The following is a 22,521-nucleotide window of genomic DNA, read 5'->3' as shown; positions in this document are numbered from 1 at the left end:
TTTGCACAGTGTGTGTGCATGTGTGTCCCATCACCATCCCACACAGCTCATTAAGCTACACTGCTGTAATTCATTTGAGAGATGGAAAGGACAGTCAAGCAGGAAAACTAACCATGTTTTTTTTCCCCTCGCATGTTGTTTCTATAACTTTTCACGTCCTTCTTAGCTGTCACACAATATCCTTCTTTACCAAAGAAGGCTGTACATTTGTGTTTCTGTCTAGTGAAACAAATGCAGGAACTCGGTACAAAACCATGAAAAGTTCCTGTACAGACAGGTTCATAGAGGTGACATATGGCAGGAAGAATTTAGTCTCAGACTGGAAGGAAGAGGCGATAAGAAAAAGGTGTATTGAAAGGGTTTTTTTTTTCTCCTCTTTGCTGTCACCTTTGGTTTTTGTTTTATTGATAATGTGTTGGATTTCTTAAGCTTTTTGTTCAAGCACAAAATAGGTATTTGCCTTGTTAGTTTCTCCAAGGCAGACTCACATCAGTCATAGCTCTTTTATTTTATTTCATGTTTTACTTTATAAACAGTTTCTCACCTTGGTCAAGATTTACAACACTTTTAAAAAGAGTGGAAATTAGTTTTTTTTTTTAAATAAATCAAACATGAGAGTGTTTAATTAATCAAATAAAAGTAAGGGAAAATACTAATACTGTAATTATTCAAGGTTAACATCTAATTATTTCACCTTGGCAACAAGGTTTAGCTCTGCTGAATTCACCCTCACAGATTCCAAGAGTTGTGTTGTGTCACTCTATTACAAGCTGTGTTGTGTGATAGCCCCTCGTCGCTGAGTTTTCAGCTACCGCGCTGGACTAAGAGCACCCACGAGGAGATTGACCTTGGCACATTTTTATTTATTTATTTTATTTTTAGTTATTAGTCGTCTGGATCTCTGTGTGTGTTTGCGTATGCAGGAGAACATAATGAATTATGTATAAATGCCTTGCAGTTAAAAAGCAAACCACGTACTGCAATGTATGCTATATTTATCCATCCATCCATTTTCTGCCGATTATCTGGGTGCAGGTCATGGTGGCAACGGCCTAAGCAGAGACACACACCTTTGGCCGCATGTTCCAGCTCTTCCAGTTCCCACACCAGCTGTGAGAAGTAATCTCTCCAGCATGGCCTCGGTCTTCCCCGCGGCTTCCAAGCAGTCACCTAGGAGGCGTTCAGGAAGCATCCTAGCCTGTTGACCGGACCACCTTAACAGTTTCCTTTCGATGTGAACGAGTTATGCTGAGGTCCTTAGCATATTTTTAAGGAAGAGCCTAACCACCCTTTGGAGGAAGCTTATTACCACCATGATCTCATTCTTTCGGTCACTACCTAGAGCTCACGTGCGTAGGTGTGGGTAGAAATGTAGATCGAGTGGTAAATCGACAGCTTCGCTTTTTTGCTCAGCTCTCTCTTCGCCACAATGGACCGCTACACCATCTGCATCACAGCAGACTTCACACCAATCCGTCTGTCAATCTCCCGCTCCCCTCGCCTCCTCCCCGTAACTCTGTGCTTTGCCAAACTCATCACTGAAACAAAACAGCACGGATGCACTTCAGACCCTAAAATTGCTCTTTTGTTTTGCTGCTGTTATTTAAGCACTTGTGCGACCCGGTCAGCCGGACAGCTAAACATCACTCATTGTGCTATTGCGAATCCCTTCAATCCATAACGCATTTAAAGTTTTCTGTTGTTTGAGTTTTTCATCAAACGTAGACTTTTTTTTTCTTTTTTAGACGCTGCACGACAATATTTGCACATTTCTTTTTCTTTTTTTTGTCAGTAATCCTGTTACGCCTCAAGGACTAGCTTACCCTCCTTTATACAGGATCTGTGGAATAAAAGTGCAAAATTGAATTATTTCTAAGGTTGCATGTTGTTTGATATTATATTAGTGCTGGCGTATTGACTGAACTTGGTAAAATATTTCCATTGTATGCCTTACAAGTTTAAACTTATTTTCTACTGATTCCTGAAGGGGCTTGTGAAACTTCAACCAAGGCTGGTTATGTAGCTGTGCTCGCACAGGCTAGATGCAAGACAGAGGATTTCAGTAATGGCAACCACTGATAAACAACCCAGCAGCATGCGTAGGAGAGTGTGTGATGAAAGGAATCGGGGAAAAGGAGTCAGGCCACGCAGCAGCAGACGAAGGTAATTAAAGAAGCCATCATCAGCATCATTAATATGCTAGATCTGCTGTGGCCCACTGACTAGTCTAATGGAGAACATGTCATCATCGTCACCATTAGGGAGAGTGGGACACACATAAACACACGCACACACTGTCTTAATGTTGGGTCACGCCACGATTACCACCATTAAGCCTAGAGTGAGAAGGCCTGCTTAGGAAGCCTCATTCTCTTTTACCATCATACATGCACGCATACAGTGCACACACAGAGCCCCACACGCACTTGTGGATCTTTAATTCAGACCATGTGAGTGATAAGTATGCATATTTAAGTGATGTCAGGCCTGTTGGGTCTTTTAATTAGACAGAATGAATGAATGTTTTATAAAAACGTGTTTAACAATAAATGTGTTCATTAATTTGATGAGAGGATGTGCTCTGATGAGCTGAGTGGAACAGAGTAATGGCTCATATTCGGCTCTAGCGGTTTGATGGTTGTAGAAGCAACAACTAGGCTATCTGTTTCTGATTTTATACTCATTTTTATGTTCCTCTCATTACCAAGAAAAGTCTGCTTTGACGCATGTTTATCCCCTGACCTTGGACGGTTTGGTGGCTTTTAGTGAAAATACACTTTTGTCCAATGCGCAATGTGATACCGGTCCACAGCTCCACGGAGAATAGAAAAGATGGAAAATCTATTAACTTCTAAAGTCTCTACAATCGTTTGCTCCCTTTCTTTTCTTTCTTCCTTTTATATTTTCCATCTGCAGGTATGCTTTCAGGTTTGTCATGAAAGTTCATTCAGATGTATAAGTTCAGAAAAAAATGTTTGAGTCCAGCAAAGTCTAGCTTGCATCTATTGAAAAGCGTAGGCTGGAACGGCTCGGGCTTTTTTTTCTTCTTCTTTTTTTTTTTTCTTTTTGGTAGAATAAATAAAAAAAATAATTAATTAAAAAAGGAACGGTACAGCAGCTGTAAAGATTCGAAATTTTTCACCAGCGCAGGAGTAGTCAACTCATATTCTGGAGCATAAAGCTGAAAGGACAAGAGGTATCACCAAACTTGGTTATAAATGCATTTTGCTGCCCCTTTTAGCCCCCATCATCTGCTAAAATATTTGTGCAACAAAACCAATCTAAATGTTAAGCAGGTGTGCTGACTTACTCCTCCCCACTGTTGCAGTGGCACCTCCTCGTCTCCCCCCCCCCCCCCCAACCATCCGTTTTCTACAAATGTCCCTCCCTCTTTCTCACAAACCCTTCTCTCTGCCTCCCTTGACGCTGGTGGAAACAGAGTGATGATGTGTAATTTAGACCTAATCGCAACATCAGACTTGTGCTGCGATTTACATCCCTCCACTAGCTGAGCCAGTCAGACAGTCAGGAGGGAGATGTTAATGTGAGACCGCAGGTAATTACTGTCATTACAGCATGCCGCGGATCCTGCCAGTGTACGCGCGCCCATGTGTTGCGTGGGTGGGTGTTATTTGATCTTTTGAATGGTATAGCTTGATATATTTGCGCTTATAATTAATATGGGTGTGTTAATAGACAGAACTTTTTTCACGTGAATATGCGTCAGAGCACGAGACAAAACACAAGATGAAGTCACAAACAGCAGGGGATTGACAATATTTACTCCACTGTTAATGTAATTACAATCGATACCCTGACTCAGTTTATTCTTCAAAATTGAATGATTTGCTTGATGTAATTTCACCGATCCCACGGTTTCTCTTCAGTGCTTATTTGCTGAAATGCAACCCTTCCTTAATCCAATCCTAATTAAAAGCGCAATTTTTCATCATGTTACGCAAACTGAATTATTAATTATGTGTCACTGGCGTCTTCACAGCCTCATTGCTTACTCTTATGCATGTCAGTTCTGTTTTTTTCAGTGGATGCATAAGGTATTAAACAAACGAGTGTCTCATGGATTTCCTTGTGTTGCAACAGATTTGAATTTTGGATTACAGTGGAACAAAAACAAAACCTGATGCGTTGACTGCTGCTTCGTATATTCTTGTGCAGGTGAAAAATTAATCAGCTTTAGAAGTTGTAAACTTTTGAACTGGTGCCTCTGTTTGTAGCCCTGGGCCGACCGACTTCTGTCAGATAAAGTCGTTAATAATTTAAAAACCTTGACCTCAGGCAACTAAAAGTGTGGGTTTTTTTCTGTTTTCCTGCAGCCCATCTGGATATGGGCAAAACATATTTGATGGATGCTCAATCATCAGGAAACAGATGCCGAGTTATGAAAGTTTTTGGACGCTACAGACAATAATCTCTTTTATTTTTAATGCTGATAGTTTTTTGTTGGCTAATCATTGCCTCCTTCACTTTTCACTACCATAATTTGTCCTGTTATACTCACTTGAAGTCACTGGATGATAAAATGAATTCTAATGATTCTTAATCACTTTTCTTTGTTTGATTGCTCAGGAATACAATTTCTTTCGCAGCAACAGAATCAGTCTTATCTATGTGTTAAATTTAAATCTTCTTTAACTTTCTGGAAACACGTTGGCAATATAAAATAATAAAATATATATTTTGCGCACGTGTGAGATTCAAAATACACATGCAGACATACACACGGATGCTTGATTCATCTCATACCTGCAGTTGATATTTTGACATTTCGGGTTAATCATTTGACATTTTTATAAACTTAAATCACGGCCCACATATTGGAAACTTTTTCTGTGTTTGCTCAAGTCTTTGTGGGAAGATGGTATGGCATATCAAGGTGTTTCTATGGCGATAAGGGTAATATGTCAGGGTCCCCAGAGTTTAGGCCTGGAAAGGTCCTGACTGATAAGCAGAATGAAAAAGTCAGCAGTTTGGCCAGTGCCATCCAGTCCCTGCTCACCCCACACCCATCTTTTCCCTTTCTCCAATCTCGCCTCCAGTCTGCTTCTGCCCCTCCACCCACCCACCAAATCCTCCATCTCCCCTCCCGCCTGCTTAATACCTCACCTTGCTATTTATACCTGTGTCTGCAAATGCCATCTCTTTCATCCTCCATTATTCTCCATTTACCTAATTTTTCTCTTGTGTTGCCATTATGCTCTATTTTTGACATTTAGTCTCACCCTTTTTGCACCCCCTCCATTTAAAGCATTACTTACCCCGCTTTTTTAGCTTTTCTTTAATCACACCTTTGCTCCTCTCCACCCCACATTTATATTTAATATGATGTTTGCATCTGAGCGTGTGCACAGGCGTGTCTGTTTACAAGACAGAGACATGCAGTCCATAAATGTGTGAAGCTGCAGGATGTTAATATTTTTTAAAAAATACTTTAAGCTGCTAACCTGTTTAAATTACTTGGGATATGGTTAGAGTGAATATCGGTGTGTACTTCACTAATCGGCTGGGTAAAGTATAGAAAAGGGGCAGTATATTTGCAGTAAGGAAATGCTGAAAAGATTGCAACTGCTTAAGTTTTGATGGATAATTCTTGGCTACTGTATCGACTGTAGGTGATCACGCTCCGGTCAGAGCTGGAGGGGACGCGGTCCGACAATGCAAAGCTTCTGCACGAGAGCCAGCTGGTCGTGACTAATGTCAACCTTTGGATCACTGAGCAAAAGTATGGACACTCCCAACATGTTTTTTGTGAATTTAAAAAATAAAAACAGAGGATTTAAGGAAATAAAAGGAAGTTATTAATGTTTTCTTAGTTGGCACACGCTATAAAATATGTGTGTATCATATAGTGTACTGTTATGTGTAGCTACAGTTCAAGGTCAATCTACAAAATACTTTATGTTGTAGAAAATATTGATTTTATATATTTAAACCTGTTTAATGGTGCATTTTGATCTATTTGTTTATAATCAAACAACTAAAGGACAGCCAAAAACTGTTGATGTGTTAGTTTGTGTAGAATTACATTAAAAAAATGTGTCTTCCTTACTAAGGGCTTCCAGTGAGAGCATTATTGCGCAGATTAAAGCCCAAAACAAAGCTCTGCTCATCATCACTAAAGAGAAAGAGTAAGTATATTTGGCACAGCGATATTTTTCAGTAGCTAGATTTGTTTGCGTTTGTAGACAAGTATGTTTGAATGAATATGTTTCAACTCTGTATATCACTTTATTTAGGGATTATGACTAAAGATGGTCGGCGGTGGTTTGGAAGTGAGGCAGCATGAAGTGTCTCTGTGTACGTGTGTGTGTGTGTGTGCATATGCTGAGGTGATTCAGGTAGACTCCCTGACATACTCACACCTGACAGTGTTTCTGTTTAGTCATGTCTCATAAATACACACATATGTAAATACACACAAACATGGGCGTGACATATTCTTCATGCCAGAGATCAAAGCTGTCTAGCTATAGTGCCATACGTTCATAATCCCCACCCAGCAGCACCGTAGTCCATGTTCTCCTCTGTCTCCACTCACACCGTGTCTTCGTTCATGTGTGCTCGTGTGCGCTTTGCTTTATGTTTTTGTCATGTTACCATGTGGCTCTTGTGCATAACAGACTCCATACACCTTAGTCGAAATCACATCTCCCTCAATGGTTCCTCTTCATAATGAACACAGTCCTTCAATATTCCCTAACCGGAAAATGCCTGCTTCCCACCCCCCCTGCAAATAAAACAATTTCAGAATTCTTAATAGGTCTGAAATTGGTGGGCACAGCAAGATACTGAAATAGATAGTCACTAGGGTAAGTGATAAATGCTGTGCAAAAAGAATTTTGTTATAATGGACTACAATATATGTGTGTATGCGATGATGTCTGAACTGCTAGTTAAAGGCTGCTCTGGAAAAGAGAGAAACGCGGTCATCATTGGTGTTGCTTGAAAGACTATTTTGTCAGCAATGTTAACAAGAGTCTCTTGATGATAATAGGTGTCTGCTATTCTTCCTCTCTATGTATATTTCTCTGTTTAACGCGTCTCAGCGTCTCCCTGCTTTTGTCAGATGTCTTCAGGAGGCTAATGACACACTGAAGGCGGAGGTAAAGAGACTGAAAGAAGTGGTGGATGAGAAGGAGAAAGACATGGAACTCTTCAAGGTGAACAGGGGCAGAGTGGAAAAGCAATGAACTACAAATAAGGAGATACAAGAGAGAGTCAATCATAAACAGGTTTGTTTTTTATAATTGTTTGCAGGCCCATCTCCGGGACTGGGGAGTACAGCAAGACAGGAAAACGTGAGTCATCTGCATATATGTGGGCACGTGTATGTGTGTGTGACCACACATTTAAAGGCATACGTTTGTTTGCATTCAGCAGCTGATCAAAGTTTAGCACGTAACAAAAGCCACCACGTTTGGCTCTTTCGCACACAATCTGGTCGGAACAAAGCTGATGATGATAGTAACAGCAGGAGTGCCAAGTTGTGAATGAAACGCCCCGCGGGCCCGGCCACCTGTGCGTAGCAGTGCCCGTGTGTGTGCGCACGTGCTGCTGTTTTATTTCTTCTTCTTCAATCTGAATATGTTATTCATGCTGGGCCTTTAACAATGATTACACTTCAATCAAGTGCCCATCCTCTCCTGCTTGCCACCCCCGTGGCTGCCAAATAGCATTCATCAATAGAGAGGAGATATATTTATTATGTTCATTAAGCCAATGAAAATGAATGTGGCACAGATGGGATTGGGTGTAGGATGGAAGTGAGAAAAGAGGGTGCGCGCGTACGGGAGAGGGGGTGTTTGTGGGGGCACCTGCCTGCAGCGGTACTCCCCATACCCCAAGTGTGAGCCCCCCTAAGGTACCCCTCATTAACAGCTACCCCACCCACGCCCCATTCTAACCTCACCCTGTTTTTTTTTTTTAACATGTGCTCATGTTGCACCCCTCCCCTAACAAACCACCAGACTCTGTTTCCAAAACGGATCAGATTTGTTTTGACTGGGGTAGGTTTCCAGTGCTATTCAAAGCTGTCAGTCATTTTAATGATATCATTAAGGGGCCGCGACAGAAAGATGAATCGCTTTTCTTTGTCTTTCCCTCATAATTGCGAATGAGCAAGTGAGAGGGACAGAGTGAGAGAGGCAGTTCATATAGATGTATGCATAAGAGAGGGTTTTGATTGAGCGAATATAATAACACGGAACGAGATAAAAACAGTGAATGAAAGCCTCTTCCACAGTGTCACCCCCATCCAGCCCCTCGTCCTCCTTTTCCCCCCTTTTTTATTCCATTCCTTCATTATGTTGATTCCTAATTTATTTTATTTCATTAGTATGCCCACACCTTCCCCCACACTCGCACCTACCAAAAATGCCATATGTGTTAAAATTGCACTTCTATAAAGCAATAGATAATGTCATGATTGCAAGGCAGCCGTATACATTCAGAGTGTAAATTTCATTACTGGTGGGACAGGGGGTATCTTAACAATGTCTGTCTGCTGTCACTATCACTGACAGCAGTCAACACGGGGTGAAGGTTTTGTCATTAGATATGCCTTTATTAAAGAAATTTATTATGATTACCTGACCTACTGTTATAAAGCTGCTTGAATGAGAAGGCCTTTCATTGCATTTGTTATTTTGTGAAAAAGTAAAGCCCACAGGGAGGCGCGGAGAGGCCTAATGGAGGGGACCGAAATTGTGTTAGCTTGGTAAACGAAATTTTCTGCATTTCTCAACCTCAACAAATTACGTAAAACTCAACAAATTACGCAAAACTGAAGCTTTTTTACATGCAAATATAAATCTTAAGAGTCAAAAATGATATTGGCATATTTATTTGCATTTTCTGCTCAAAATCCACCTAGTGGATGAAGGATAAGGAAATCTCCAAGCATCAGCCAACTCGTAGCTCAATTTGCTGCCATAACAGACGGGAAAACTTAGATTTAGACACACAGATCTAATAAGCGCTTGTTAATAAGGTGATGTTTTGACAAAAAGCATGTCTGTATGAGCAGACATTTTTGTGTAACGGTGTTTACACTACATCGTGTCTATCCAAATCCATTTAGTAGCCATTTCTGTAATCCTCGTCAGCAGCTGTTTTCCAGATGTTGTAGAATTGTAGATGTTCAAATATATATTTTTCTTCAGCACTGTAATCCCTTAAAAGCCTACTAGGAGTAACGCTTCTGAACCGAGCTGTTTCTGTTATATTTCAGGCCTCTCCATAGGACAAAATGACTGGGTGTGCATTGAAAGTTAGTGAGGGTGGTCTCTGCCTATGCAGCTACTCTTGCAAAAACTTGGAAACTATTCTAATGGTCGTAAAATTATTCATCTGAGGTGTCAAAAGTCGTCCTGGTGGGTACAGGGAAGGTCACATTTTTCTGGGGGAAAGAGTTAAAAAGTAGGCAAAACTTTATCTGTTTACCTTAGAAACCTTGTTATGAGGACAATAATATCAATGCAGGGGTGTGGCTCAGGAAATAGAACAGATTGTAAAATTTGATCCTAAACAATGTACAATCTACAGTCCATATGTGAAAGGTTTTTGGCCACGGAGACCAAGTTGCGTCTCTTATCAAACTAACACCTTGCCTTTCATTTCCACTGTGTAAATAAGTAGCTGAGTGGCAAAGTAAAAGGCTATTTTGGCATTACGGGTAAAAGCGGTATTGCTCAAACTAAAAACCAATGATAGGAGTTGTTATGTCCACAATTAATGCCCTGGATTGGTAATACTAAAAAAGTTTGTTACACTCTTGTTGCGCAGTAACATCATAGTGTCAATTAACAATCTCATTAAAGCCCCTCATGATAATCACTTGTACAAGTGTCTTGTACCTCCCTCTAAAGTGCTGCGTGTGGCCTGATGGGTTTCGATGCCTCTTGCCCCTCCTTTCCCTTCCCACCTCTCTCCTGCAGAAATGCTTATTAAGAAGAAAAAGAAGAAGGATAAACTCTGACAACAGACATTACAACCCAAAAATGATTTCTGCTAATATCTGAAAATATGATACCAGTACACATTGATATGCAGTGAGTGGCGGAAACAGAGATTGATGCTGTTTGCCTCTGGCAGCACTGACTCAGTGGCTGCCTGACACAACCCATGTGGGGGAAGCGCTCATAAAGCATCAGGCTTCATCAGTTGCACCGCTAACGATGTGCTTCCAATTAAGAACACCCAGTGATCACAGCAGAGGATTTGTACAAACAAGGAGAACCAAAGTGACAGAGAAGCAGAAAGCGGCGATGAGAGGGAGGCTGTGTGAAAAGAGAGCCGAGCCTTGCATAAAATTTACAGCAAAAATGAGAGCAGTAAATAAGAAAGATGAGTGAGACTGGAGCAGGAGAGGAACCACGTAGTTTATTGCCTGGTTTAGAGAGCATGGCCGCTTGGCTTTGACACTAATGACTGTAATTATACACACACTGATTGGATTAGGCTGCTAATTACACACATCTGTGTTTGCGTGTAAACACAGGAACACATGTTTACACGGGCGCCAAGCCAAGCGCTCGGCACTTCACCGGTTTCTCACATCGAGTGCATAAATCTCACACAGTTGTCTCAGCAGCGGAGATGATTCATGATCTGCTGAAGACCACATTACCGTGTAGGAAAGCGTTTAAATCATTTGAGGAAAATGTGTAGATGTGGCGCTTTGGATTTTATGGAATTGGCTTGTGGTTAAAGTTTGTGTCTTCTGTTATTTTTTTTTCTCCCCCTTCGCTGGAGCAATGGAAACTCATGGAACTCGTCTTTCAAGCGGCATTCGCAATTTGAAAGATCAAAGGAAATTTCTGCATTTCTCTTATTAATGTTCTTTGTATCATCATTAGGGTGTGAAATTAAAAGATCTGCAAGGGTCAGTGGCAATTATGTTCAGTTTATAAATGTCATTTTCAGGAAATTAGGTTTTCTTACTTATATTGGCCAAGCTAAATTAGTTAGTTGGCTAATATGCAGGGACTCAGATTATATTTTGTCAGCTGGGGAATGTATGGATTTGTTTTTTTTATATGCATTTCTCTTGCACATATTTGGGGGAACTTATCAAAAATATTCATGTTATCTAGATATATTTGTAATTGCAGTTTGTTTTGTGCCATTAAAAAATTGCATTGGTTTTTTTGTAGCAACCATTTGTCTTGTTCAGTCTCTGAGCAACATGCTATAACTTAGAGTTGTATGATGATCCAGGGAAATGCAAAATAGTATTACATCCATATAAATGATTCAAAAATCAGAGGAGGAAATAGTCAAGAGATTGCTGGGTACCATTTTTAAGCAGCGTTATTACTATCTACTGTTTTTGTTGTTGCCTTTGGTTGAGGCTTACTGCAGATAGCTGCAAATGCACGGGAGCCGGAAACAATGTCAATTCAAATATTTGTGTCTTCCTCAAGTGTCTTCCACATCTTAAATGGTTTCAGTTGCGACTAATAAGGGCAAAAGTTTATGACTGCGTGTGTGTGAGCGTGCGCACGCATCTACAGGAACAATGGGGCTATTTATTAGCGTTTCAATGAGTGCGCGCATCTTCTCAGCTGAGGCAAAATGGGACCGTCTTCCCATCCGCTGCTCTGATAGAAAATCCCAGCTTGCTCTTTTACAAGAAAATTAACATTGGGGAGGTACAGTGGTACTTTAATGGGCTAAGAACTCTTCAATAAAGTATTTAGAAGGTTTTTTTTTTCCAAATGCTAACTGGACAGGTTCATTGGGGCATGAAAGAAAGAGCGTAAAGCGGGGGCAGCAAGCTCTTCAGCCCGTACAGAGCACCATTATCCACCGTCGTTAATTTAATAGACATTCCTTAGACAGCCCTCGGTCTGAAGATAGGAGACCCTAACATTTGTTTGTCATTTCCCAAAACGGTTTTAATAAACAGTTAAAATCTTAAATGGCTTCTTGTACTCTTAATGTTCCCTGGCTGCGCTTGCGTTTGTTTTGTTTTTGTTTTTTGCTGCTTTGTTTTTTTTTTCCAGCTTTATATGCACTTTCTTATATAATTTAATGATTTCTGGAACCCATTTGCTCACCCATCTTTGAGTTTAGTAATAAGTTATAATGAAGATAGTTATAATGAAGATGATGCACGCCAACTTCTTTATGCCCCAGATTTCCGAGGACATTTGACTGAAACTGTTCAGTCAGGCAAATGCATGTCATTGTGCAAGAATAGGTAGAAGCAAGTGTAAACTTAATGTGCTTTTTAAGCTAAACTACAGACAAGGCAGTTAAAGGAGCTGCAAGAAGGAAAGAGTTTTATTATTCTGTTTTTTCTCTCAGACCGCTAAACTCCCTGTACTGTTTTAAAGAGTTTATTTTTCATGTATGTTTGTTTGCCTGTGTGCATACACTTGTGTTGCAGCATGGAAAAGAAGGGCTGCGTCGCTCTAAACCTCAGCAAACTCGAGGACATGCAGACCAGACTGCAGAGCAACCTGGAGGCCATCGGAATGCTAAATCAACAAGTAAGCGCTCGTCCACACGCACACACACAGACACACACAAGTACACGTACACACCGGGTCCTGACAGTCCTTTTACCCGACAGATACAAACACACACCCACACACCGGCCCACCTGCTGTTGAGCTCACACAGAAGAGGAAGCTTTCATGCGTCCAACTTCAAACACACAAGCGCACTTACACAGAGGCGCACGCAGACATCCATTTCCTCTTCCTACGATAAAAGTGAAAAATCGGCAGCGGGGTGGGGTGCGGGGTGTAGGGGGGTGTACGTGGTGTGGGGAAGTGGGGCGTGTGCGGGGGGGGGGGACAAATCGTATCGGGAAAAGGCAGTGACGTTCCTTTCCACTGGTAAATGATTTCCCTTTCATGAAACTGAGAGAGAGATGTATATCAATACAGCCGTGCTGATCTCTCCATGACAGCATAGGGAAATGGCCCGCTGTGATAAAACAATGTGGGGGAAAAAACACAGAGGAATATTCTTGGGAAATGCTGACATTTTTTACTGTGTTGAGCTTCACAAGAGTCAACAAATCACCAAAGAAGAGACAAATCAAAAGTACTCCTCAGCCCCCTCAGTTCTCCAAAACTCCAGGGCCTAGGGAGCGGCTCACCCGACTTTTGTTAGTTTGTGAAGTGGCCTGCTGATTGACGGGGTATGACAAAAGCTGGTACTTGTTGAAGTTTTAATGCAGTGTTGTTTCAGTGAAGAGCAAATGACATTAGCTGTGGGTTTAGGATAGAGGAACGCGGAGAAACGCAGAGGAGAACTCAGACAAGAGAGAAAGAGAGAGGTGTTGTTTAACAGGTCAGGTGTGTAATAGCACCTCTTAATCTCTAGTGTGAATCATTACACACATCGATCCAACGTGGACAGTATACACACACACAGTCAGGAAAGGAGAGGATGTAAACACCTCACTCTCCAGTGAACACACTTGCGCGCGCACACAGAGCTATCAGTAAAGAAGTTGAATGGAATGACTCAGATTATGAAAGGCGTTGGGTTACAAATCAGGTCTGTGTCTCCTTGAATCAGTCGTATTTACTCATAGTAACAAACTGGTTTGACGCCGTCACTTTCTCACTCGCCGAAAGGCATTATGCGGTGCACATATGCATGATTTCCATCCGACTGTCAAGCCAATTTCATGCAAACTTTTGAAACGTCACAGAAAATTAACAGAGATGAAGACGAACACGAGAGGACTAAAAATCGAGATTCTTTTCGAGACTCGATCAGCAGTAGGGTATTGTTCTTCTGCTGATATCCAGGTTGTCTCGTGGCTACACACGACAATTAAAACAAGCATTAGGCAGCTGAACAGTTTTTATGCAACTCTTTTATAGTTCTGTAATTGCCATAATTTGCATTAAAACTATACAAACAGTGGAAAAATACACACGCACACAGGCTTAATTCCCTTCACCCCTACTTATACACATTCTTGTGTCCTTTTCATCCACATATATGCACACCAATTCACCCACGGAAAGTTAAGGTTGAGGAGACAAGCTGTGATTTTTAATTTCAACCCCCCCGCCTTACAATTAGAAAAGCATCCAGAGCCATAAAAGATGAGAAAAATTAAACCGGTCGCATGCAGTTAATTATAAATGTCAGACTCTGTGTTTTTCATCTAGAATTGTTATTGCTTTTGGCATGACTAAAAATGGACGTGTTGCAGGAGGTTTGCCTGTTGAGGATAGTAAATACCTTTTAAGCATCTTATGATAGTTTGACACGTCGACATGCCATTGGTTCTTCGAGGGTTAAGCCTAAGACCCGTGCTCAGAGTTTATTGAGCATGTGTGTGTCTCTCTGTGTCTGTGTGCATGCGTACGATGTCTGGACGGGTAATATTAGCAGAACCATCCGGAAATGTGTCTGTCTCATCTCCGTTTGTGTTTTTCTCTCTCCTTCACGCACACACACACGCAGACTCACACATGGCCAGACATGTCAATGTGACATCATTCTTTAACCGCAGCTTTTACACGCACACACACACACACTTAAAAACAGATGTGGATGAGTGCAACTGTCATTACCCGATGAGTCTTTTTTGTCTTTACATCCTTTAATTTCTTATTTTATTCGTACTCACAGCTAAAAATACATTATTTCATATCTTTTACTCTCTTTTATCTACCTTATTACAATTTTTAGACTGGCACATTTTGCATATAATTACCGAGCTTTTACAACAAATATAAATGCTTTTATTTTTTGTATTAAAAGCCATGTTTTAACTCACACTCCACGCTGCCTTTACCCAAATGTCCTTGTCACACACACACACACACACACACACACAAAAATAAAACAAAAAATCCTCAATTTAGCTAGTCTATAATTGTGTTTCAGGGAGCCCAATCATGTCCTGACGATGTGCGATTTGTTTTGTGTCACGGATGATTTTGTGTCAAATCGACCTCTAATGATCGCTCAAATTGGCTGTTTTCATGTAGAAATTTACACTGTCGCATGACTCCCACTTGCAACCATTTCAAACTGTGAACACAATACAATCCTGAACCCCACCCCCCACCCCCTTGCAATTTTCCATTTGCATTTCTGTTTCAACAGGCATGAAAGCAACTGTGAAAGATGATGAATTAATCACATAATGGAATGTCAGTTACTTGATGAGCACGATAGCTGTTCACTTTTGATGGTTGATATTTATTGCTAACTTTGATTCGAGTTGTTTGATTCCACTGCTTCGGCTAAAGGAGAGCCGTGTTTTTTGGGGTTCCTTGAAACTTCTCAAAAAATTTGCCACTGTTCCTTTGGCTACACAAACATATTAATCTCTTTGTCTGCACATGTGCTTCTCTGTGTATGTTTCTTTCTTTTTTTCTCTGTAGTTAGGCAATCTCAGTCAGGAGAATAAGCGGTTGCGTAGGCAGCTGGAAGAAGAGAGGTCCATGCATAGACAAGTGGAGAGGAGTGGGCCCCTTCCTCCTCCCCCTACAACCGCCATCCACCTCCCACTCTCTCTCAGTGTCAGCCCTCCTATCTGTGCTTCCCTTCCCTCATCCCTGGGCCTGCCTCATCTTCTGAGCATAGTCCCAGTGACAGGGGACACTAATGGGACTCAAACCAAGCCGAGTACAGTCGGAGTAGAGAGACCAGGTGAGTCCAAGGCTTCGGATAAAGCGTCCTTGATTAGGCCGTCTTCCAAGTGCGCTTCTCCGCCTCTGTGGAAGATGCCGGGTCTAAGGGGACAAGCAGGAATCCGGCAAAATGAAGCCCCCTGAAGACTTTGACCTGCCATGGCTTTTGACCTTCAGCTTCTCGCTGGGGAGCATACCCAGGATGAGGTTAATGTCCTGCAGGTCAAAGTCAAGTCCCACAGTTCTGTACCTAAGGGGGCGCTCAGAAACAGAAAATGATGGAATTTCTTCAGCCATATTTATATGGGTACTGCTGTTCCATGCAACGATTTATGCCAAGAAAACGTTCACACTGACAGATTACTTAGATAGACTTAAAATTATGATAACTGACTGTGTCCTCAAAAATGTTTCAGTGCTTCAAGCAATTACATCTTCAATTAATAATATTATTCTGCAGCAAAACTGCAGCAGTGAGCACAAAATCTCAAATGCACTTATTTGAAAATTCCCAACAGTTCACTTGAGCTATAACCAGATTTTTGCACCTTAAATGCACAAATGAACTAATCAAAACAAGAGACTTAATGTAGATAGAGTTAAACAGTAGATCTGAAGATGAGTCCCGCTTGGATAAATGAGAAACAGCACATGATCAGTATACACAGGCGTGGTTCAGACGTTGATGTAAATGGCAGTAACGCAGCCTCTGATTATGCTCCAGCTGTGCACCACGTGTCCCGCGTCTGCTGCGGTGAATGTGGCCGTGCGCCTCTATGTTTGAGTACATTATGTGTCTGTGTACTTCTGTCTCTCTTTGAGCGACTGTGGGCGAGCGCGTGCTCGCGTGATTGAGTGTATTAGCTGTCTGATATTATGTTTTATACTTTCAAAACTGTTTATTGATTTTTTTTCTATGCCCCGTATTGTGACGGTAGCAAAATAAAAACACATATTTGCAAGCGGCTTTATATTCCTCCCCACTTTTGTTTTGCATGTCAGTGTGCCAAAAATATATTATTTCTGCCAGTTGGATGCTTGTACTGTAACAATAACTGGCAGTGGTACTCGTTAATTAGGCTTTTGTAAAAAAATTTATACGACTGCTGAGTCAGGCATCGATGCTGATATGGGTAAGTACCTTTCTAGGAAGTAAAATCGTTCCATTAAAAGATCCAAAATGAGTTTGGGACCTGGGATAACATGTACATCTATAGGGCACGCGTTCCTCTATTCATGTTTCAAGTGTTTGAATAAGAGCAGCTCTCATTCACACAAATAAAGACTCGCAGAGGAAGCATGTGCATATCCAAAGTTATAAAGAGGGAACACTATTACACTGTGATAATGAGAATTCCAGGAAAAGCAGGTCTCAGGCCACAACAGGCTTCTTCATCTTGCCTTTCTCTGTCACCGTGTCCACCTTCCTGTCTTCCAAACCCACTTTTTCTTTTTTTATCCTTCATTGGTTCTTTATATTTATATATATATAGCAGTTGTATAGCTGGTCAGGATGTCATACATTTTAATGATTTCGAGCAGAGCTGCATGTCCTTGTTAGCTTTGTTTTCCTCATTTGACATGTCACACTCAAAAATATCCTTTTTTTTATGTGCAAACACACATGCGTGCACCTACCCACACATCCACACACGCATATTCTTTTCACAAACACACACTCACACACACTTTCACAAATGGCACAGTCATTAAAAATGAAACCACAGGCTTTTTGAAAACTCCCAGGACTGAGGGAAAAGTCAGCAGCGCGGCGGTGAAAAGAGTCCCCCTGGAAACAATGAGGAGAATGATCATTTGTTGTTCTTGAAAACCCGGTGAGGTTTCACAGAGGTTAAGCTTCCCTTTGATGTGTTTTTAACTCGTTTCAGCTCTGTGGAGGGATTAGTCAGCCTCTCTCACACACACACAAACACAGATGCACACATTTACGCACACAAGTACATGCAGGCTCTTAATTTCCACACCATGAGCTCTTCTCTCACAAAGACAGAAAAGCACACTACGGTCTCCTTCCTAACCTAATTTTATCAAATGAGCATGTGTGGTACTTCACTGCTGTATGTGTGGTCCCTTGGAAATCTGTGGTAAACCAGCAAAATATTGCAAGTCAGTATTTTTTTTTTATCCCAAATTAGCGTTGGGCTGTTAGTGAACAGTATGGGCCCTCGACCGCAAGAGAGATTTTAAAACAAAAAACAGAGAAGTTGAAGATAATCATAGCATTCATTACAGTGTTTACGACTTATTATTTGATCCCCATTTCAAGATACAAATGATTGGGATGCTAGTGCCCATGACATGTTTGTGTGTGTATGCGCTATCAGCTCCAGTCTGGGCTTCCCTGTAGGTCTCTGCATGGTTGCCTGTGCTAATAATCATACGCAAATATGGTGTTCAAAGCTTGTCTGGTAAGCATTTGTGGTACAAGAAGCTTTTGCAAAGGATTTTAAGAATTTATTTCAGCCAACTTGGAGCAATAAATGGGTGGAGATAGACCACACCCAAGCAACTCAGATAGAGCCTTAGCTCTGCTAATAAACTCAACAGGAAAGGTTATTAGTTGCCACAACAACACGTCTGGTATTTTTTTCACCTTGTGAGTTTGTGTTACAGCAAAAACCTGCTGTAGCAGAAATCAAAGAGATGGTGCAAACTATGTTCACGAGTGTTTCTTTGTAAGCTGACATTTTGTCAAAATTCATTCAATAACATTTACAGATGTGTTCCCCTTGAATAACTTGATTCAATTCAATATTATTTATATAGCTTTACATAACAACAGTTGCCTCAACGTGCTTTATATTGTAAGGTAATGACACTGCAATAATAGTACAATATGAGCAAGCACTTGGCAACAGTGGGAAGGAAAAACTCCCTTTTAACAGAAGGACACCTCCGGCAGAACCGGGCTCAGGGGGGGGCAGCCATCTGCTGCGACCGGTTGGAGGTGTGGAGACTCGTGTAGGTGTGCTTGCAAAAATAATGTGGAAATGAAAACGTAAGAGCGTAGTGAAGACAGTAGAGCTGACTGGCATCACAATAGATCATCTTTCCAAGATGATCTTTGTAATGTCTTCCATCTATAATTTGCTTCACTTATTATCATCTTTAAGATTCCTGGAGAAAATGGTAACATTTTTAAATGAGGGATTTTCATTTCACTCTTTACTTCAACAAAATGCATAAACTTTATTCAGTTTCACTTGATTCGTTCGATAAAAAAGTGTCTCTCCTTAAGAGGAATGGCTTGAACAGTAGTGGCATCTGTGCCCGACCCTCTCTGATGTCTAAGATAAGCACATAGTCGGTTAATTGAACCACTGTCTGCTGATGGGCTGTTTGGCCAATCACTCATTGTCATTCAGGCCAAATTTGTTCCATGTCTAAATATCATCTCATCAAGTGACTCATTAAGCCCCGCTGTGAGTCACTGTCAGGACTGTGGATTCACTATGGTAGTGTAGTGTAGGCCAGGCATACTGCACCCCATCTGAGTTGAACAAAAGTCCAAATGACCTCCCAGGATTCATCAGGCTTCTTCTCGTGTTCTTTTGCAGAGTTTAACATTATCATTTGAATCAAAGAGCTCAAAAGCGTTTTTTCTTTGTCGTCTATTATTTAATGTCCTTCGAACTGTCTAAGCTGTCACGGAAACTCAGATTTCCATTGATCCTATACCAAGTCTGAAGTCCTTGCTCTTGTCTTGTCTGGTTTTCACTGCTAGTTTGTACACGCAGCACATTCTCCAAAGGTTTATTTTAGGAGGAAGCCACTGTGGCTGTGATCGTTGGTACTGTGGCCCATTCTGTACCTCCTAATTACTGCTGTAGATGTGTGCTTTAACTCACTGTTAATTGATCGTGTGTCTTTCTGTATGACCTTCACACTTAAAGCCAATCAGAGCAGATTTTTGGCAGTTCTTTCAATTCATGTAGATGCATTGCACAGATTTAATACAACTATGGTGTTTACATGACAGTTTGTAATAATCTGCCTTATATTAAATATACTTTCTTACATGCAAAAGTTACCATAGTGTATTAGCTTTAGTTTCACTGAATTTATAAATTGGTGTTTGAGTATTCTAAATATAGTCTTGTTTTAGTCATTCATAAATGAAAATATTCTACTTGTCAGCTTAGAAATAATCCAGTTATTGAGAGGTGATACAGCTTTAAATGAGTCAACATTTAAGTGACAGTGCACAGCGATGTACTCGCTTATTTTGCATACTAAATATGTATGACTTGTAGACTATAAAATGGCAATAAGCCTACATTCAAACTCTAACTCTTGCTTAAATGAAAGTATTCCTTGGTATTCCTTATTCCTTGGAAAAAGGGACAAATCCGTGTTCCCTTTTTCTAAGGACTAATTACAGTCATGTAAAAAATATCTATTTTGTCTGATGCAAGAAAAACAGAAAAGAGAATAAAGCTTCCACAAAGATGCAGTTGTGATGCAAAACTGTCCAATAAAAACTTGCGTGTGTAAGATATTTCTGTACTCAACAGCTAAGATAATAAACATTAAACCATACTTATTTCAGCGCTGGATTCGGATTTTATTCACATCTGAGGCTTTTGCATTGCCAAAATCATGCTTTTATGTTTTCTGTTGAACAACAGAAGACCACAAACATCGATTTTAGAGTCAGCTGTTAACTCAAGTATCCCAATGCTACTTGTTGTCAGGAAAAATAAAACAACAGTTTTCTGACTAGAGAACTTTTTAAATTAGGCAATACTGAGTGTTCCCAGATTGTCGAGCTAATCTGGGATGGGCGGGGTCAGTGGGGATGGGGTTTACAACATATTGGAGTCCAGTAACCATTTGTCTCTTCCTTACAGTGTCCCAGTAGACATTTGTGTTAAATTGTATAATTAGCGCACAGTTTCTTAAATCATGGTAACAAATCTGTTTTGTAAGGTTCCTTTTTGAGTACAAATGAATCACTGTGTCAAATTTCAAAGAAGCCCCTCAAGGTGTGGGAACAAAATTCGTTTTCATCATCGTCAGTTCATCCTTGAGTCCAAGTGAACGTTTGTATAATAAAATTCCCCGCAGGCGTCTGATATATCACCTTCACGAGAGCGGGACAGATGTGAGGTGACCCTGAACTAAGACCTACAAAATGCAATCAGTTCATCCTTGAGTCCAAGTGAACCGTTTTGTCGAGTTTGAAAAATTTTTCTCGAGGAGTTTAAGAAATATCATGTTTACATGAATGGCATGGACTGCTTGAAGACGTAATACCTCTGGCCACAGCTGTTAGAGGAATAATAAGTTTAGCCATATTAAATTTATTGAACTACCAGAGACTATTTCACTGAATGTTGAATTTGGGTGTAACCTTGAGGTGTACAGCTTAGTGGCCATGATGTAGGTACAATTATTATTGTGTAGCAAATAGCAGACAGCTTACAAAATATATTAATGAAACTGAAATGAAAATTGGTGCATCTTATCTACTTGGTTGCCTGGAGAAATGTATCTTACAATTATTAATTAAGCTCACAAATGAAGAGGATCATGAATGTTGTGTGTATGCTATTAGTCGATGAAAGTGAAAAGCTGCCCTGTTTACCGAATGCACAAGTAACTAAGAAAAAGAACCAATATTTTGACCACAAATGGCCAAGTTGACAATATGAGCAATGTCTCAAAAAGTTTTACCCAGAAGTGAAAGAAGTGGTAAGAGGAAATGGAGGAATGTACAGTGTAAGACAGTAGGAGCCCTAGCAGGAAGGAGAGATTACAAGATAATATGAAGGCGAGGAAGCGTTAAGGACTACAAGGAAAGGAGAAAGGAAGTGTAAAAGTAGGGAAAGAGGGATGCATGAGGGAAGAGACTGAAAGAATGTAGCTGGGGATTTTGGGAGTAAGTTTGGGACTGTTGGGGGAAACCAGAGTGAACGATGGATGCAGAGGGAGACTGACAAAGGAGGCAAGGAAAGGAGGTGCTGGGTGTGATTTAGAGAGCAGAGAGGTTGCGATGGGGGAAAGAGGAGAGAAAAGAAGAGGCAGAGGAGGAGTAATGGGACGGAGGAGTAATGGGACATTTAGAAAGAAAAGTGAAAAGTGAGAGAAACCTGTGACAGGAAGTATGAGAGATGAAGGAATGAAGAGACGCTGGAGACTGAGCGAGGGGGAAAGATGGGAAAGGAGCAGAGGGAGAGAAAAAGAAAGAAAGTGAGTAGTGTGAGATTTGGGGGTATATATGGAAGAGAGAGTGCCAAAGAAGAGCATATTGTCCTTATCGGCCTGCTCCAGAAAGCCTTCTCCCTAATGGGGCTGGTGTGAAGGGGAAATGAGGACTAGGCCTGATGCTACCTGATTAGCTATGGGCTCAAACACACATCAAAGGCTGGGAGGAGAGGAAGGAGTGCAAGGTGTGTATGAGTGTGTGTGTGTGTGTGTGTGGTGGTTTGTGGCTGAAGGTGAGTCACCATCACCTCCTTCAGCAGGACCATGAATGAAAATCACTCCCACTTTCCGCACACACACACATGCAGACACATGGCCATTTTCTTCAACCTTGAAAGGGAGCGCTGCTCTGAATAAGGAGATCCTCTGAATGAGGAGGGGACAGAAGAGGAGGAGAGGGAGGATGGGGGATGAGAGAAAGGAGGGGTAAATAGATAAAAAGGCAGCGGGAGGCGTGGATGGGGTGGGGAAAGAGAGGGAGCAGGTAGGAAAGGGGAAAAAGAAAGGGGGGGGGGGGGGGGTGGTGTTGGAAGGAGACATCAAAAAGAGTCATCACGCTCCACATTAGCGAAATAATGAAATTTGCCTTTTAGCTAATGACATCTCACGACAGCTCTGTTTTCACATAAATTACAGAAGGCCGGATCGTGTCTTACAC

At 41.1% G+C, this 22,521-nt stretch overlaps 1 protein-coding gene across 1 annotated transcript in view; it reads left to right on the top strand.

Moving 5' to 3' along the window:
• LOC134634153 (trichohyalin-like) overlaps positions 1-16,020 on the top strand; it is a 72,564-nt gene extending 56,544 nt beyond the window's left edge. The window contains exons 20-25 of the mRNA XM_065471650.1: positions 5,631-5,740; positions 6,072-6,146; positions 7,085-7,178; positions 7,276-7,316; positions 12,410-12,512; positions 15,387-16,020. Of these exons, the coding sequence (XP_065327722.1) occupies positions 5,631-5,740; positions 6,072-6,146; positions 7,085-7,178; positions 7,276-7,316; positions 12,410-12,512; positions 15,387-15,779 (816 nt within the window). The 3' untranslated portion in view covers positions 15,780-16,020. The remainder of the gene's footprint in view (positions 1-5,630; positions 5,741-6,071; positions 6,147-7,084; positions 7,179-7,275; positions 7,317-12,409; positions 12,513-15,386) is intronic.
• The last annotated feature ends 6,501 nt before the right edge of the window (positions 16,021-22,521 follow it).

Source organism: Pelmatolapia mariae, linkage group LG9, assembly GCF_036321145.2.
Source record: "Pelmatolapia mariae isolate MD_Pm_ZW linkage group LG9, Pm_UMD_F_2, whole genome shotgun sequence".
NCBI lineage: Eukaryota > Metazoa > Chordata > Actinopteri > Cichliformes > Cichlidae > Pelmatolapia > Pelmatolapia mariae.
The sequence above is the reverse complement of the archived record's forward strand: the minus strand, read 5'-3'. Positions and strand labels throughout refer to the sequence as shown.